This window comes from Eumetopias jubatus, unplaced genomic scaffold (genome assembly GCF_037043125.1).
Source record: "Eumetopias jubatus isolate StellerSeaLion01/CBP00866 unplaced genomic scaffold, mEumJub1_p1.0 scaffold_16, whole genome shotgun sequence".
NCBI lineage: Eukaryota > Metazoa > Chordata > Mammalia > Carnivora > Otariidae > Eumetopias > Eumetopias jubatus.
This window is the reverse complement of record NW_028274822.1, coordinates 70923646-70940459: the sequence shown is the minus strand read 5'-3', so window position 1 is coordinate 70940459 and position 16814 is coordinate 70923646. Positions and strand designations below refer to the sequence as shown.

The 16814-nt window shown below is 39.6% G+C and overlaps 1 protein-coding gene across 8 annotated transcripts in view; it reads left to right on the top strand.

Annotated features, from left to right (window-relative positions):
• MTMR3 (myotubularin related protein 3) overlaps positions 1 to 16814 on the top strand; it is a 136151-nt gene that overhangs the window by 103453 nt on the left and 15884 nt on the right. For all 8 annotated transcript variants that reach the window (XM_028124567.2, XM_028124568.2, XM_028124562.2 and 5 more), the window contains 6 exons: positions 471 to 637; positions 7023 to 7119; positions 9628 to 9741; positions 14070 to 14275; positions 14802 to 14933; positions 16122 to 16233. In XM_028124567.2, the coding sequence (XP_027980368.1) occupies positions 471 to 637; positions 7023 to 7119; positions 9628 to 9741; positions 14070 to 14275; positions 14802 to 14933; positions 16122 to 16233 (828 nt within the window). The remainder of the gene's footprint in view (positions 1 to 470; positions 638 to 7022; positions 7120 to 9627; positions 9742 to 14069; positions 14276 to 14801; positions 14934 to 16121; positions 16234 to 16814) is intronic.

Sequence of the window (16814 nt, the reverse complement as noted above, 5' to 3'; positions counted from 1 at the left end):
CTGAGTAGAGAGATTTTGAAATTATTATCAAACTGGCCAAAAGTTGTGCTGTGATTTATTTTTGAGTTTGGCCTGATAGGTTATAACAAAACAAAAAGAACTTCTCTTAAACCTATTTCTTGACAACTTTTATAAAGCTTTGGTGGAAGATGTAGAAGGAAATCTTACTCATGAAAGAGAAGACTGCCATTTTACTTTAATAATTACCGTTAATCTCAGAAGCAATTTCGCCAGCCTAAAAAATAAGTTTTCCACATGTCCATTTTTTTTTTCTTTTTGACATTTTGCACCATTGGCTAAAATTTGTTGGACCTCTTTTTATTATAAATGATGAACATGCAAATGGCCACCTCTGATGCTTTCTTGACTATAGTCACTGCACCAGGAGGTAGGCACTCTTGATATGGTTGCTTCCCTTAGGTTTGTCAACTGTCTGCTAATTACATGCATACTTGTTTGGCTTTACAAAGGTGTCAGTTCTCAACCTTTGAGCAGTGTCAAGAGTGGCTCAAGAGACTGAACAATGCAATCCGACCACCTGCAAAAATAGAAGATCTCTTCTCATTTGCATACCACGCTTGGTGCATGGAGGTCTACGCCAGTGAAAAAGAGCAACATGGAGACCTGTGCAGACCAGGTAGACCTTTCTAAAATGTGCAAATGGTGGCTTTTTTGAACTACTGTTTGAGGTACCCTTAACATGAAATGGGGCTCCTAAGCATACATGTATTCATTCAGTGTATATTTTATGGGGCACCCAGCATGTGCTCATCACTTTAAGCTTAATAGAACATCTTTCCTGCTTTTTGGGGGAAGGGAAGAACACTAGATTTGGCATCACCATCTACTGGGCCTAAAAACAACTATAGTAAGGTTTAATGGGTGTTGTAAAGAAGCCTAATGGAAGGGAGCCATGAGTATTGTATACACATTTGGGAAGACTTCACATTCAAAGTAGCTTTTGAGTAGGCTTTGAAGGTGGAATAAGGAAGGGTTCATTGATTACAGAAAGGGGGAAAATGTTAACACAAGTTTCATGAACAAAGGTCCAGAGGTATGTGAGGGTAGGGTGCAGAATAGTGGCATATCTTATTTTCAAGTCAGAGATTTCCTATCATCACCCCTTTTATTTCATAGGTGATGAAACAGAGGTCTAGAGAGGCCAGGTGACTTCCCTCAGGACAAACAGAGAAGCTGAGCCTGTGCTGGAGCCCAGGCCTCCTACCTTCCCAGGAGATCTTTGTTCCACTCTGTCTTTCTCCCTCAGAAATGGCTTGGATCAAGTTCATGTTATTTCTCCACATGTATTTGTCTGTAAACTTTATGCTGCCATAAATAGAACTTTGCTGGTCCAACATTCAATCTTTAGTATGTCCAGCCTGGAAGCAAAGTTGACTTTATAAACAGTGAAAAGTTGTGAGCCTCCTTCCATTTCAGCTTACCCTTAGGACTTTTTTCTTTAAACCTCAGTTTTTAATCCTGAATTGTCAATCTTAACCGTTCTGCCCTGTGTCATTTTAAACATTTGAGGCTAATCTAGCTTTGCTTGCATCACTTTGGTTTCCTGGCTCATTCACTGGTTGAAGTTTTTGGTTCATAATTAAAATACAAGCGTCATCTTATTTTTAAAGATGCTTTGATACATACTTTTGTTTGACCCTCATGACCTCATCAAGCAGGCAAGGTAGCCTGTGTCTCTGTTTTGGGAGCCAAAGAAGTGGAACTTAGAGGTAAAATCTGCTGCCAGGTCCCACTGCCAGTCAGTGACAGAGCTAGGACTTAACCCCAGTTTTCAGCTATTGAGAGTTGCCTGTGTGGGGTGCTGTGGATGCAGAGATGAAAAACAGGCACTGCCCTTGTGGAGCCACAAGGAAAGCCTCAGGAATCCAAGCTACCCATGAGCTTGGTCAGGCCAGTGAAACCCAGAGTCAGCCATAGGAATCCACACCATCCTTGAAAAGGGTATGAGAATGTGCTTAAACTGTGTTTGACTTCACTCCTTCATCCATTGCATCTTTTTCTTTTTCCTTCTTTATTGACATGCCATTGTATTTTGTTATTGTTGTTTATGGCTCTTTTCGTCCCCCCCCCCAAGGTAAAATTTACATACAGTAAAACACACAAATCTTAATGTATTTTTGCTGAATTTTTAGTCTTTTTCCTAGGATAATGAAGTTAGTGAGTTATATCTTGCTGCATGATGTTGGTTAGTCAGCAAGGCTTGCTTTTTCTCCTAACCTCCTTTTGTCACAACTACAGACTGAAAATTCCTCATCTGTTTAGATGACTCCTTATTCCCTTGATAAAATTAGTTTCTTTGGATTTGAGCCATCTCTTAGGATATTGCTAAGGTGTGCCAGGTCAGAACTTCACTTGACTCTCTTAATTATGGGTGGCCATGTCTTGAGCTGGGATGACTTCTGTCCCCAGATCCTTCCCTTCCTGATGATATCTGGTATTCTTTGGCCACCGGAACATACAGATGTCCACAGTGTTCTCTGTCTTTTCATTAGTTTGTGATGTATAGAGGTATTTGGGGGGTAACATACTAATTTAAGAACTAGGGAGCCTGAATTCAAACCCATACTTTATCATTTAATTAAAAAAATAATACTGGGCAAGCCATATCTTCTTTGTACTTTAGTTTCCTTTGTTCTTCAGACTGGGACATTCCTTTTCTCCCTGCCCAAGCTGATCTGGGTATCCTGAAGATCAAATCTGTTATTGCTGGAGAGTTAAGTTCAGTAAATATCTGAGTGCTTCCTATGTGCCATGCTTGTCAGAACATTTTGGAAATTATGACTATACAAGGTGATGCCATTGTAACTGATGGGTTGGAACTTTGTGTGTGAAGGTTGTATTTTGTTTCTTCCTAATATGTCACAAATCCACACTGAAGTTCACCTGCTGCCACTTACATGGAGTCTTACTGTACTTCAGTGACTTGGTTTGAGTTTGTTTACATGTATGGCTTTTTCCTTTTTATATATTTTCACTGTGGAGTACAGAGGGGAAAACTTGCTCTTAATAAAAAATACCATGGTGGCATTTTTAAAGCCAGTCAACCTGGTTCTTCTGTCTCCACCCAATATTGTTGAGTGTTGGTGGTGGCTATAACATTACTCACCAAGTAGGAGCATACCAGACAACCACATTCTTATAAGTCATCTTTAGGGTGAGACAACACTTGAAATATTTCAAAGTGATGCCTTTGTATAATCTCCAACATATGAGATCATAAGCATAGACTCTGAAAGGCTGAAGTTAGTCTTTTAGCAGTTAATAAAGCCTTTTATGGATTCTTCTCTGCCTACTCTAAAAGTAGAATGTGTCAGAAAGGAGGGAAATGGGAAAATTGCATCATTACCTTGTATTTGTATAAATCTTAAGTTTCTGACTGTTGAAGCTGTCATAGTTAAGCCAGCCATATGGTGGCCAAAGCTCTGAATCTTAATCTGCTTTGGAAGAAGTCTCAATATTGCTATTGGAATTTACCTGTGAAACTTGCAAAAGTCTTGGCGAAACTCTTGACTTGACTCTTAGACCCATTTCAAATTCTAAAAAAGGAATGGACGGAAAGCTTAAAGCTTCTCTCCCATGTACTCGGTTTTCTTCTCTTCATTGTAACTGCCTTCTTGGTGATCATCCTGTACTTGAGCATTAAGCAGGGGTCCTGACAAATGATTGGGCAATTTAGTTACTAGTTTCGTAGCATCAGGCCCATCTCTCTGACCTCTCTTCTGTGAAATGCCCATTAAGCAGATCTTGTTTAACCATGAACAGCATAGGACTCTGGGTCTTAACAACTGTTGTGCAGCTGCCTGTTTAGTATAAAGTCAAAGTCCTTGTCATTAGAGTCTTACGAATTTGAACAAAGTCCAGTACGTGTACATTTAGATGACTGTACTGGGACCTTTGTTCATAGAAAAGAATGATTCCTCCTTTCATATTTGAAAATCTGGGAGGGCTGGTTCTTACCTTCTCTGACTCTGGTACAGTTCTTCTTCCTCACATCCTGGATAGAAGACTGGCTCTTCTATCCCAGACCTTTAGGCTTTGTATAATTGTGGGCTTGAATGCTCAGAATCACCCAGGGAGCTAGACTTTTGGGGGGATAATTTTTTTAGACTGCCTCTTGACACTGGTTATGATAGAGGGTCTCATTTCTTTAAAAAGGTTTTTATTCCCACTAAAATAAGAATTGCTGGACTGTTTGCATTTGTTGTACAAGAAATACTAAACATTAAAAAAGGACACATCCTCATTTGGGGGTGGGAGGAGGGCAGACAGCAGGGTCGAAATGGAAATTCAAAGCCAAAGAAACAACCATAATATTTAAAATGGGATATTATAGTATATTTACTATTGAATCAGTGGAAACCTAAGAATTCTTAGAGGGAAATTCTTAAGGGAAATCAGCAAATAGATATGCTTGGCATTCACTCTTGTAGCTGAATAAACATAAGGGAACTTCTAACACAATTTGGCAAAAGCCAATTGAATTACTCATGTATTTAAGGTCTGTTGCTAGATTTTTTTTTTTTTTTAAGCATTGCTTTTCAAACTAAGTTGTGATCCACTTGTGGGTTGTGAAATCAAAAGTTTTAAGGAATGAAATATAAAATGAAACATGTAGGATAGAAAATATCAAAATGTATCACACGTAGTAAGGGTGGGTAGTTTTGTGAAACACTTTTAAAAATAAACATGTATTGGATTATGTATTGGATTACCTAATTCTTATTTGGGTTGTGATGGTCAGTTTCAAAGTTAGGAACTCACTGTTTTAGAGGATACAAAGGTAATTAAAACTCCTTGTTCTCAAGGAACTTGAATAACATGTTTTATGCTTGCTACACAGTATATATTTCTTTGTGTGGAGCTCAGAATTTCATGCTCCTGATGGTGGTTCTAAGCTTTTCTTTGGGCAAATTGCCAGTGATGGAGGTGGTGATTTGCCAGTGATTATTTTAAAATTAGAGGGTCCTTTTAGGGCATCTGTGTGGTTATGCTAAGATTGGAGGTACTAATGTTAAGAGTCATTAATTAAAGTACTTTTACCTTTTGCAAAGACTTTGGAGCTGTATCACAGGTGGGAAAAATCTCATTAATTACTGAACTTGGAAATTGTCATGGTTTTAGTTTTTAGATTGGGATTAAAAGTGAAGGACTCTCTAATATTCTTGATGGTCACTATTCCTTACAATTTGTAGACAGATGGCACTCCATTTCAGATAGCTTTTTTCCTGTTTGGGAGCCTACATCATGTCTAAAACTTTTCCAAATGGGATTCATTCAGCTGATTATTTCTTCCTGAATCTCTGCACCTCATCTTTTTATAGCTCTCCTTCAGGAAACGTATAATACCTAGTTGAAGCTCAAGAAAAGCAGTTTAAATGGGACGTAGTTTTATAGAATTGTCCTTCATTCAAGTAATTGCTGTTTCCTATTCTGAAGCTCCTTTCCCAGGGAGAGCAAAGCTTTATACTTTGATCACCAAAGCAGTCTAGTCTGCTTTGTGCTTTTATTTGTTATTGTAGTTTCTCCCAGCACCCACCAGCATTTATTTTACAACCTGTAACACTACATATTAGAGATACTGCTTAATGGTTTTTTGTTTGTTTTACTGCCCTAGGACTCTGTGTGTTTTCAAGGAAGAAAGTTATTTCAGATTTAATGACTTTTATGTTAGGTTCACTTTTGCATTTGTCGCTTGCTGTCTTTAGGAAGAGAAAGCCAATTTCATTAGGGCAGATGTAGGCGGGTTATACATGTTTGGATGGATATTCTTACAAATGCTTAGCACTTAGTAGTATGGTGTTTCCTGGGTACTGGCAGTTACAGTTTCATGATCTCTTATCTTCAATTCCATAATCTATAAGGCTCTGAAAATCAAAATATTTCTCTTATTTGGTGGCTTGACCTGATCTGAGTTGACATGAAGCTCTTTGCTGCTTTACTTATTCCAGTTAGTGTGAATTACCCATGTATTCACTGTAGAAATATTAATGTTTGATTAATAAACCCTGTTGAGAATGTTAATCTAATATTATATTATATACACCATCTTAAACTCCAAAAAACTCAAGTTTTGAAATCTGGCCCATAGGGTTTCTTATGAGGAGTTGTAGATTTGTATTACTATTCTTGGTGAACTTGTTGATTTTATCTTTTATGTATACTGTGAGTGTGGAAATAGGAGAGTAGCCAGTATAGTGACAGGGACTGGGTTTTGGGACCAGACAGATTTGCTATAATAACCTCTTTCAGTTCATTTTTATCCTCTATAAAATGAACTCGGTGATAACCTCTCTGAGTTGGTAGTAGTGATTAAATGAGATAACAGTTCTTGATCAAAATTCTAAGATGTGGGAACAACCTAAGTGTTCGTCAAGAGATGAATGGATAAAGATGTGGCAGGTGTGCACGTGGGCGTGCGCACACACACAGGAATATTAGTAATAAAAAAGAAAATTTGCCATTTGTGACAATATGGAGGGACCTAGAAGTTATTATGCCAAGTGAAATAAGACAAAGCATCATATGATTTCACTTATATGTGGAATCTAAAAATGAAGAAACAAAAAAAAAATAGATACATTCATAAATACAGAGAACACGCTGGTTCTCTGGTTGCTAAAAGGGAGGGGGCAAAATGGGTGAAGGGGATTAAGAGGTACAAAGTTCCAGTAATAAATATGTCAAAGGCTATGAGGTACCGCATAGGGAATATAGTCAGTAATACTGTAATAACTTTGTATGGTGACAGATGGTACCTGCACTTACAGTGAGCATTTCATAATGTCTGTCATACACCTGAAACTAATGTAAATTGTATTAGCTGTATTTCTATTAAAAATTAATTTCCTCATTCTTTTGTGTAGTCTTACCCTGACAGGGACTTTTTAAACTAAAACTAAATGTATGTTATTTATCTAACTGAGCGGGGTAGCTATGCTTTTATTCTACTTGTTTTGCAAAATGGTATTAATTTCTTTCTTTCTGCTGCCCGTGGCCCCTAGGGGAGCACGTAACGTCAAGGTTTAAAAACGAAGTGGAGCGGATGGGTTTTGATATGAACAATGCTTGGAGGATTTCCAACATCAATGAGAAGTACAAGTAAGTTGTATGGGTGCCTGTGGACTGTGTTTCACAGCCAGTACCTTTGCAAAAACCCCAGTTCTCATGTGGCAGAACATTTGAACTTAGACATAGACATTTTTTTTCAATGGAATTTTATTTATTAAATCTAACTGCGTGGTCTTCAGGGTACTTCATGAGTCTTCTGTTCCCATTGCTGTCACTGGCGTGGAAAAATGATATTTTGTAGGATTCTGGAATCTTCCTTTCCATTCCCTCCAGACCTCTGTTCTTCCTGGTGCGTGCATTTCCTAGACAATATTGTGTTCTCATGTAGGCAGGCAGTTTCCATTGGTCTCTTCACCACTTGATGTCACATTGGAGATAGAATCCGTGATCTCACAAGCAGTGATAAAACACTTAGAAGCTAGTTTTTATGACTAATTTTACTCCAGATTCTATGAAATAGGCATAAGTACTATTCTGTTCTAACTTCATAGCTATGACCATTTAATCATTAAATATTAATGTAATCACTATTAAATATTTCCCATTTCTTGTTTCCTTAAAAAGTGTAAGTACTTTGGTGTGTGTCGGGGGGGGCAGTTAACTACTATGATTTTGGTGGTCCAGATTTCTATAAAACAAAAAATTGTTCAGGAGATTTAGATTAATATTTTTCTCCTCTTAAGATTTCCTCTAGCAGTTGGAGGCATTAATCATTGTTTTTTTTTTGAACTGCCTCGAATTATGATAGCCATTTTCCTGGTCTATTTGTGGGTAGCCATCAGAGCATTTCATTTTTCATTGGAAAAACTATAGCTGATTACTGTATGCAGCTCTTAACATGGACATTGGCCAGGGAATTAAGAACCTGGGGTGTTGTGAAGAAATAGGAGCTACAGACCTGTCATACCTTGCCTATTCTCAGTCACAAGCCAAAGCAGAGAAGGGAGTTGGAGACTGGAGGCGAGGCCTCAGAGAGCCTGAGACTGCCACAGGCCCTGTTCATATATAGCCCTCCTTTCCTATGCTAGAAACTGCTTATCTACATGTAAGTAGCTAATATTTGCTAAAAAGGTGACTACTAGATAGTGTAATACTTACAGGACAAGGAATATTGGGTGAAGTCAGAAAACCGAGTTAAGCTAAACTTGTTGGAAAAAAAAATGAGTTCAAAAGCCATTTGGTTTTTCAAAATCGCTATTCAATATGGGTTTTAAAAATTAATTTTTGTCTTTGAGTCCACCATTTCTACCTCAAAACCAGTCTTCAGGACATTGAAAAGTTCTTCCTACTACAAAGAAGGAGAGCTAAATTTACTAAGTTTTAAACAAGATAAAAGAAGACAAAGAACAGGACTTGTGGTTAGCATATTAACTATGCTCACAGTGTCCCAGGTCATTTTTAGGCATTTGTGGGCATTAAGTTTATGAACTACTCTTGGTCGTGGACATTCTCTTTGTTCATTGGCTTTTAATTAATCTTCTGGAAATTGAGAACACGATGGAGATATTTAGTGCAGAATGGTCAAAACCCCCAATTCCTAAGCTACTTGGTGATGGAGATATTTAGTGCAGAATGATCAAAACTCCCAATTCCTAAGCTACTTGGTTTTCTGCCTCTTCCCCCAATGCATAAGGTAGGCTAGGGCCAGGCGGTGGTGGTACAGGAGGGGGAGGAATTCGTGTATTTTAAGATTTGGATTAAAGGTCTTCTTGCCTTCACTGTTGAAAAGGAATATTGGGATACCCGTAGAGAGATACTGTCCTATAAGTGAAAAACCTGTCGGAAAGAACTGCTTTTTAGGGCACCAGCTTGACTAGCATGCAGTTACTGGCTTCCTCCCTAATGAAAAGAGCTTTTTTCCCCCTTGAATATAATTCTGAATTATGTTTTATAGAAATTATGACTACTAGCTTATTCACATTACTATCTTGGGTCAGTGGGGCTGTGATTATATATGCAAATGTCCTGATTTATGGTACTGCTTCTGCATACCCATGCCTGCACCTGTTAACCTATAATTAGGCTACATCAGAGAATATGTTAGTAATTCTATAAGGTCTCTGGAAACTTGAAATTGTGGGCTTTTGTCCTTCACGTTTCCCTTTGACAGAAGCCTGAAAGAGTGAGGGAGTCTGATTGAGGTGACAGACTTTCACTTCTGTAGTTGGACTGTGCACTTTGTGTAGTTAGGAAATTACTTATATGTTAGTTACTTCACGGTAACTCTCTGTTGTAACAAAGTAACTGCCTGTGGACTCCCCTTATATCACAGATGTTAAGATCACCAAATTTCCAAAAGCAGCCTAAAGTGGAACAGTCCAAGATAGTATCACACGACATATGCATAAGTAAACACCCAAGGCCACTAGTTCTGCGGAGTAGGCCAAGACTCAACTAAAGCTCCTTATTGCCTTTTAACTGGTTCTGGGGTAGCTTGATCAACATCCTTATGCTGGCTCACCTCGTGTCTCTCCCTCTTCTCCCTCCGTGTCTTCCTGTCTTCTTCCCCCACTTCCTCTTTCTCACCTTCCCCGTTAGGCTATGTGGTAGCTATCCACAGGAGCTTATAGTGCCTGCCTGGATCACCGACAAAGAACTAGAGAGTGTGGCAAGCTTCAGGTCCTGGAAGCGCATCCCTGCTGTTGTCTACAGGTAAGTAAGCCTGGCCAGGCCCAGCCAGGTCTGGCTGCTGTCCACTGCACGGGGTCTGCTGCTCTGCTACCGCTAACCTGGGAAGGAAGGGAAGGGTTCAGAGACCTTCCCAGGCAACTGTTCTTCCTTTTATAGTTAAAGTCACTCTTCCGGTGACACACCAGTACTTACCGCATCCAGAACACTTGCTGATGTTTCAAGTGACAAGAAAAATTTAATAGGAAAGTGGCTCGTCTTGTATTTTAAGATCCTTCTGACATTCTATGGGAAGATAATGTGTTACTGCATTTAGCTTCCGACGTTGGTCTTTGGATTGAGAGAGAGGAGTTCCAGAAAGTGAGAGTTGAGTCATCTGTGATTGTTTTTGTAGTTGAAACTTTGACACATGAGAGAGTTCTGTTTTGAGAGGGAGCATTTAAAGAAGAAGCCTAGGGCTTGGCTAGGTAGAAGATCTTAAAGATCAAAGGCATGAGAGCCAAGGGAGTCAAGTTCTAGAACGGGATGGTGGCGTTATGTTGAGCACAGATTTGGGAGTTCAGGTCTTTTCACTGATACTCTTGCTAAGGCACCTTGAGTAAATTCCCTGACCTCAGCCTGTTCCTAATTAGTAAAATGGGAATGATGGTCTTACTTTACAGGTATGCTGTGCCACTGAATGAATCTGTAAATATTGGGCTTCCCTAAGCAGTACATGGAGTAGGTTGTGTTCCTGGGGGCTGCTTTTATATATAATTCATTGAATAGCTCAGTTCTCAGTGTCTCATCTTAAAACTTGAAGAAGTCATTCCCTCTTATTTTGAAACTGTTTCAGATGTCATCTCTTTATAATATTTACATTCTCCATTTCATTTTTCCAGTTTGCAGACTTTTTGGGCTTTCCTTGAATTTGGGCCCAGCCAGTGGGGCTTACAGACTTTAATGCCAGGAAGCATTCCGTTGAAATATTGAGGTCATAGGAAGGGATTTATCTCCTTGTGGAATTTCCACTGAGGTAACCAGCTTGTCATTTAGTCCACTGATGGCAAATTCTGATGGTCGTCCTGAATAGGGAGAGATGAAAAAGTATTTGTTTCTGGCCCAGTGGAATCCATTAAGTTTTCAATCTCAATTTTCATCACTGTTGTTTTCAGACACCCTAGAAAAGTAGGTCACCAAATTTACCTATCACTCAAGTGACAAGGATGACACAGGAATTAGAGAGCAGGGAAAGCTGAAAGGATTTGCATCTTATCAGTGATCGGCCCAGCTCAAATAGGGGAAGCAGCCCGGGCTGCTCTGTGACCAGCAGCTGTGTTAGATCAGCAGCCCTGGAATTTGTAGGGTTTGCTGACTTGGAGCATCAGGGGGAAGGACTGTCATTTTCAAAGTACAGGGCTTTAGGTGAATTCTCCTTGTTGGTAGAGAACTCTGTAAGTGCAAGTTAAAGAAAAACTTCTTAGAATAAACAGGGGAAACCTTTTTTCCCTTCTAAAATTTATTCTACAGGGCATGAGCCATGGGTTTTTTTTTTCCCAGCCCTTTCTAGAGACCATAGTATATATACAAATGAAATTTACTTCCAATTTCTCTGAGAAAACCTCTCAAAATTCTTGGTATTAAAAAAAAAAAAAACTTGGTATAGCCCACATAAAATCAGACTTCTAGGAACTAGCCTCTGTTTTGGAACATGTGTCTTGTATCTCTGAGCTTCAAACTGGGTTGTTAAATTGTTGGGGAGCTTTGTAAGCGATATATAGAAGAATGTTTTGGGGATACTCTGCCACTCTCTGCTTTGCCAGCCCAGGTGGCAAGATGCTTCTGAATCCAGCATGAATTTATTTGTCTGTAGACTGCAGTGTTGATTCCTGAAGTTGTTAGCAGCAGTTACTTGACAGCACCATGCTGAACCAGTGCCTGATTAGTGTTTTTTCCCCCACTGTGATGAGAGAGTGTTTAATTGGGTTTATCACTGAAGACAGAGATTGCTCTAACACAGCAACATGGTGCAAAGGGCATCCATCTGTAGTGCAATTCACAGCTCCCCCCTTTGTGCATTGAGTGGTTATTAGAAGTTTCTAGTCCTTTAGTGAGCTTGCCTAATACTAACTTAGGGATAGTTTAAATATTTATGTATTTCTATATGAAATTGAAGCATTCAGTGTTAAGTAGGGCATCTTAATTTTTATACTTTTTCCTGGTTTGTTTGTTTGTTAATATGGTAGAAATGCTCTTTAGTGATTTATTGTATTGTTTTAGTTCTTGATCATGCAGTCAAAAGCATTTTGGAAGACTGCAGAAAACTGCTTATTCCAACAGCTCAGTTGCAGTCTGGCTGTTAAAATGCATGACCCTTTAAACCCAAGATCCAAGCCGAAGAGTGCCATCTTCTGTTCCTCTTGGGCACTGCTGGGAGCATTGCAGAGAAAGAGGATGCTCAGGAAAGGCCCTGCCAGCCTCTTTTATGAAGGTTTGGCATTGGTCAGCTCTGTTGTTTCCCCAGTGCCTATTATATATGCTAGTAGGCATTTTAGGAATTAGGTTTTATTTCCCGTTGGGCTCCATTCAGCAGGTGAGCCAGTTGAGCATATTGGCAAGTGTTTTCTGTTACTTGTCTCTCTGTTCTGAAGGATTTAAAAACTACAAGCAAACTGATGGTTCCAGTGGAATATGGTTCTTGCTGAATTTCATTGATAGCTGGTGATTAGAAACAAAAATTGTTCTCACGTTGTTCCTTAAAGGTGACAAATAGATTCAATAGTATGTTTTATTTAAATCTATCTCCTACATATGTGTTATATGTGTGTATGAATGTATCTATTTAGATTTTTAAGAAGATTTTATTAATTTGAGAGAGGCATGTGAGGTGGTGGAAGAGCAGAGGGAGAGGGATAAGCAGACTCTGTGCTGAGCTCGGAGCCTGACGTAGGGCTCCATCTTAGGACCCCAAGATCATGACCTGAGCCAAAACCAAGAGATGAACGCTTAACCGACTGAGTCACCCACCTGCCCCTGTATTTAGATTTTAATGGGAGGTAAGACATGGACACTTCCTCTCTGGGAGATAGAATTGGGGGGCATTTAAATTTTTTGCTTACTACTTATTCTGTTTCATAATGAACTGATTCCTCTTTATAACTTTTTAAAAACTACTTCATGATTGTCACAGTTCACCCCTTTAATGTGTACAGTTCGGCGATTTTTTTAAAATACATTTACAGAGTTGTACAACCATCACTACAGTCAATTTTAGTACATTTTCACCACCTCAGAAAGAAACCCCAGACCCATTAGTAGTCAGTCCCTATCCCCTTCCCAGTCCCCGTAGCCCCAGGTCACTAGTAATCTCCTTTGTTTCTACAGGTTTGCCTATTCTGGAACACTTCTAATAAATGGAATCATACAATATGTGGCCTTTTGTGACTGGCTTCTTTCACTTAGCATAACATACTCCAGGTTCATCCATGTTGTAGCATTTATTGGAACTTTATACCTTTTGATTGCCAAATACTTTTATAGCTTTTTAATTGTTAAAATTGCCTAATAAATTCCTAAGTAGGAAAAGACTGGATATTTATTTATTTATTTATTTTAAAAGATTTTATTTATTTGACACAGCACAAGCAGGGGGAGCTGCAGAGGGAGAGGGATAAGCTGACTCCCTGCTGAGCAGGGAGCCTGATGTGGGGCTCGATCCCAGACCTGAGCCAAAGACAGATGCTTAACCAACTGAGCCACCCAGGCGCCCCAAGAGACTGGGTTTTAGTATCATCTTAAAGTAGACTTTTGAGTAAGATTTCTGGTCTTAATTTTTTAAAAAAGGATCTATCAAAAAATAAAGGATCAGAGTATGGCTTATTGAGGTTTATGCTGTTCCTTCTAAGAGCTTAAGGAAAGGTAGCTGGTGCATTGAGCTATCTGCCTATAATAGCAATTTGTGAGTCATGAAATCTCAGGAGATTTTGTAGAGTAGTCCACTGTGGGCCAGGTATTTGTAGATTAGTTTTTTACCTGATTTTTCAAAAGTAAATTTTAAAGACTCTCAAACATTTACCTTATGAATATAAATTTGTTTTTTCTAAGAGCACACATTTATCATTTTGTTGGTAACTTTACAAAGGTCTCTAAGATGATAAGATTTTTGAGAAAGATCCAGATAGGTTTTGTTGTTTATTCTTGTTGTTCTAGATGATTTCTGCCCTGAGAGGACTTGAAGCTAACCCATCACTTACCTGTATTCATGCTCTTCATTAAGGCATTTAAAATCCACTACCTTACTTTTGTGTGATCACAGAGCACTGGAATGGGGCCACTGAGATGGAAACGATTGTTGTGTCTTGTTCCTTGCACAGGCACCAGACTAATGGAGCCGTCATTGCCCGCTGTGGACAGCCGGAGGTTAGCTGGTGGGGCTGGCGAAATGCTGATGATGAGCACCTGGTGCAGTCAGTAGCCAAAGCTTGTGCCTCTGACTCCCGATCAAGTGGCAGCAAGCTGTCGACTAGGAACAGTTCTCGAGACTTTCCCAATGCAGGAGACCTTTCTGATGTGGAGTTTGGTAAGATGCTCCCTGGATCCAATGGCAGCAATTTTTAGAGTATCTGTGAGAACTTTTTCTTGAATGGCCTTTTCCTTGTAAGACCTATAATTTGTTCCATAGGAGAGAGAGGGTGAAGCTTTAGTTGATGGGATTATTTGAGGAGTCATAGGTCTTGACAAAGAACCAGAAGACTTTCAGACTTGGCTTAAGAGGGCTAGTGTTGTTGGTTGTCTTTCTAGTCATTGTGACAAGAATAGGGTATATATATGATAGGGGACCTGGAATTTCTCCAGACCATGGCAGGAGACACCAGACTTCATTAAAAGACTATACATGTAGACATGAGATAAAGGAGATTGTAGGCAAAACAGAAGATAAAGAGAGAAGTCCTATGTATCAAGGGTTCTGGTTAGGTGGGTTTCACTAATTGAGGTTTTTGTTTGCTTGTTTCTTGGTATTGCAGTAGGTGTTTTGGGTTCTTATTTTGCACAATTCTGGGAGATGGGTTCATTTAGTTTTTCATCCCCACTCCTGATGTTCCTAGATTCTTCTCTGTCAAATGCTTCAGGAGCAGACAGTTTAACCATCCAACCGCAGAAGCTTTTGATCTTGGATGCACGTTCCTATGCAGCAGCTGTGGCAAACCGAGCCAAAGGAGGAGGCTGTGAATGCCCAGGTGAGGTGTATGGTGCTTTGTATCCTAACATTGTTCTTGTGAGTCCAGCCATGTCCAACTGGGTCTTAGTTCTCAATTTGAAATGAATGGCAAACCATGTTCCTCAGCCTATCTTGAGAGAGCCAGAGCTGTTTGGATTCTTTTTTTTTTTTTTTTTTTTTTAAAGATTTTATTTATTTGACAGAGAGAGACATAGCAAGAGCAGGAACACAAGCAGGGGGAGTAGGAGAGGGAGAAGCAGGCTTCCCGCGGAGCAGGGAGCCCGATGTGGGACTCGATCCCAGGACCCTGGGACCATGACTTGAGCCGAAGGCAGACGCTTAACGACTGAGCCACCCAGGCGCCCAGCTGTTTGGATTCTTAACACTAGTTTCTTTACAGGGAAGAAATGGAGGAGGAGGTGCAGTGAAACCAAATAATCTTCCTTCCTAACCTTTAGGTGATAAAGAAAGTAAATCCTCTCTCTAATAAGGCCTGTTCATGTTTGGAAGCTGCTTCTTTAGTGGCTCAATTTCTCAGCCTTCTAAAAGATTTTGTTGCCTTTGACAGTGGGTTTACTCATCACTGACCTCACAGAAAACTTCCCACATGGCTTCTACTTAGAAAACCTGGGGTGGAAATTGAAGCAGTAAATACAGAACTCTAGCAACGCACCTCTGTCCTGACCTATAGCACCCCCACTATTTGATTGCTGACTTTCTCCAAGGAGGGACCCGTTCGGTGCCAGTTGTGTGCTGATAGAGCAGGTAGAGGCTCCAAGCTCTTTATTCGGATGTGATCTCAACTGGAAGGTAAAAGCAGTTGTGTGAAGGTGAAATGTGAATGCATAAAATGCATTGTTCTGCCAGGTTCTTTTCAAAGAGATTCCAGAGCTGCAAGTTAGATATGGCCTAGGAAGTCAACCTTGGGTGAGATGGAAGGCTTTAGATCTTTTCCTTAAAAAAAGAAGAGCTTCTGTTTTATGTTCATATCTTCACAAATCTAACTTTCCTTTTTGCAAAAACAGCTAAAATTCAAACACTTTTTCCTTTCATAAAAGGACTAGACTAATAGGCATCAAAACATTGCAATTTCATTAGTCAGCAACTATAATGGATTTGCTTTATAGCCTGTTTAATGCTTTTAAATTTGGCCATGTGGGCTTTAAATTCAACATATTTTTGTTCTCTTTATTGTTAATCTCTGCAGAGTATTACCCAAACTGTGAAGTCGTGTTTATGGGGATGGCAAATATTCATTCAATTCGGAGGAGTTTTCAGTCTCTGCGGTTGCTGTGCACACAGATGCCAGATCCGGGAAAGTAAGACCTTGGCCTTAGCTTTAATTTTGCATTGCCCCCCCCCCCAGCCCCCTTTTTTAAATGAGTTTGGAGGTGTACACTTCAGTTTTACTTTTAGTCCCTGTGGGCCTTCTCCTTTCTGTGTTAGCACAGTAGCACAAAGGAGATGCTGGGAGAAAAATCTAGCCCTTTGAAAGGTTTAAAGATGTGGAGCACAAAACAGATTTCAGTCCTCAGAAGCCCTGCCTTCTTGTTTTTCCTGGGACTTCTTCTCTTCTACATTGTTTTTGGCTCATTTTTAATTCTTTCGTTTTTGATGTCCTGTAGGTGACACTTAATCTGCTGTGAACTGGGTGGGACATTTTACTTGAAAGTCAAAATTTATTCATCGTGTTGTAAAAAAGGGTTAAACTTTCTTTAAACTTGCCATTCAGTGAATTCCTTTTACATTTGCTTCTGATTCCTAAACTACCCCCTCTTATTTATTAAGAACATTACCACATTTTTGTTATTAAAAATGAATGGCTGGCATTTGTAGTGAGATAGGTGAAGTAACACTCCTTCCCCCTAAGGGAACTGGTTGAATACAAGATAAATTTAGC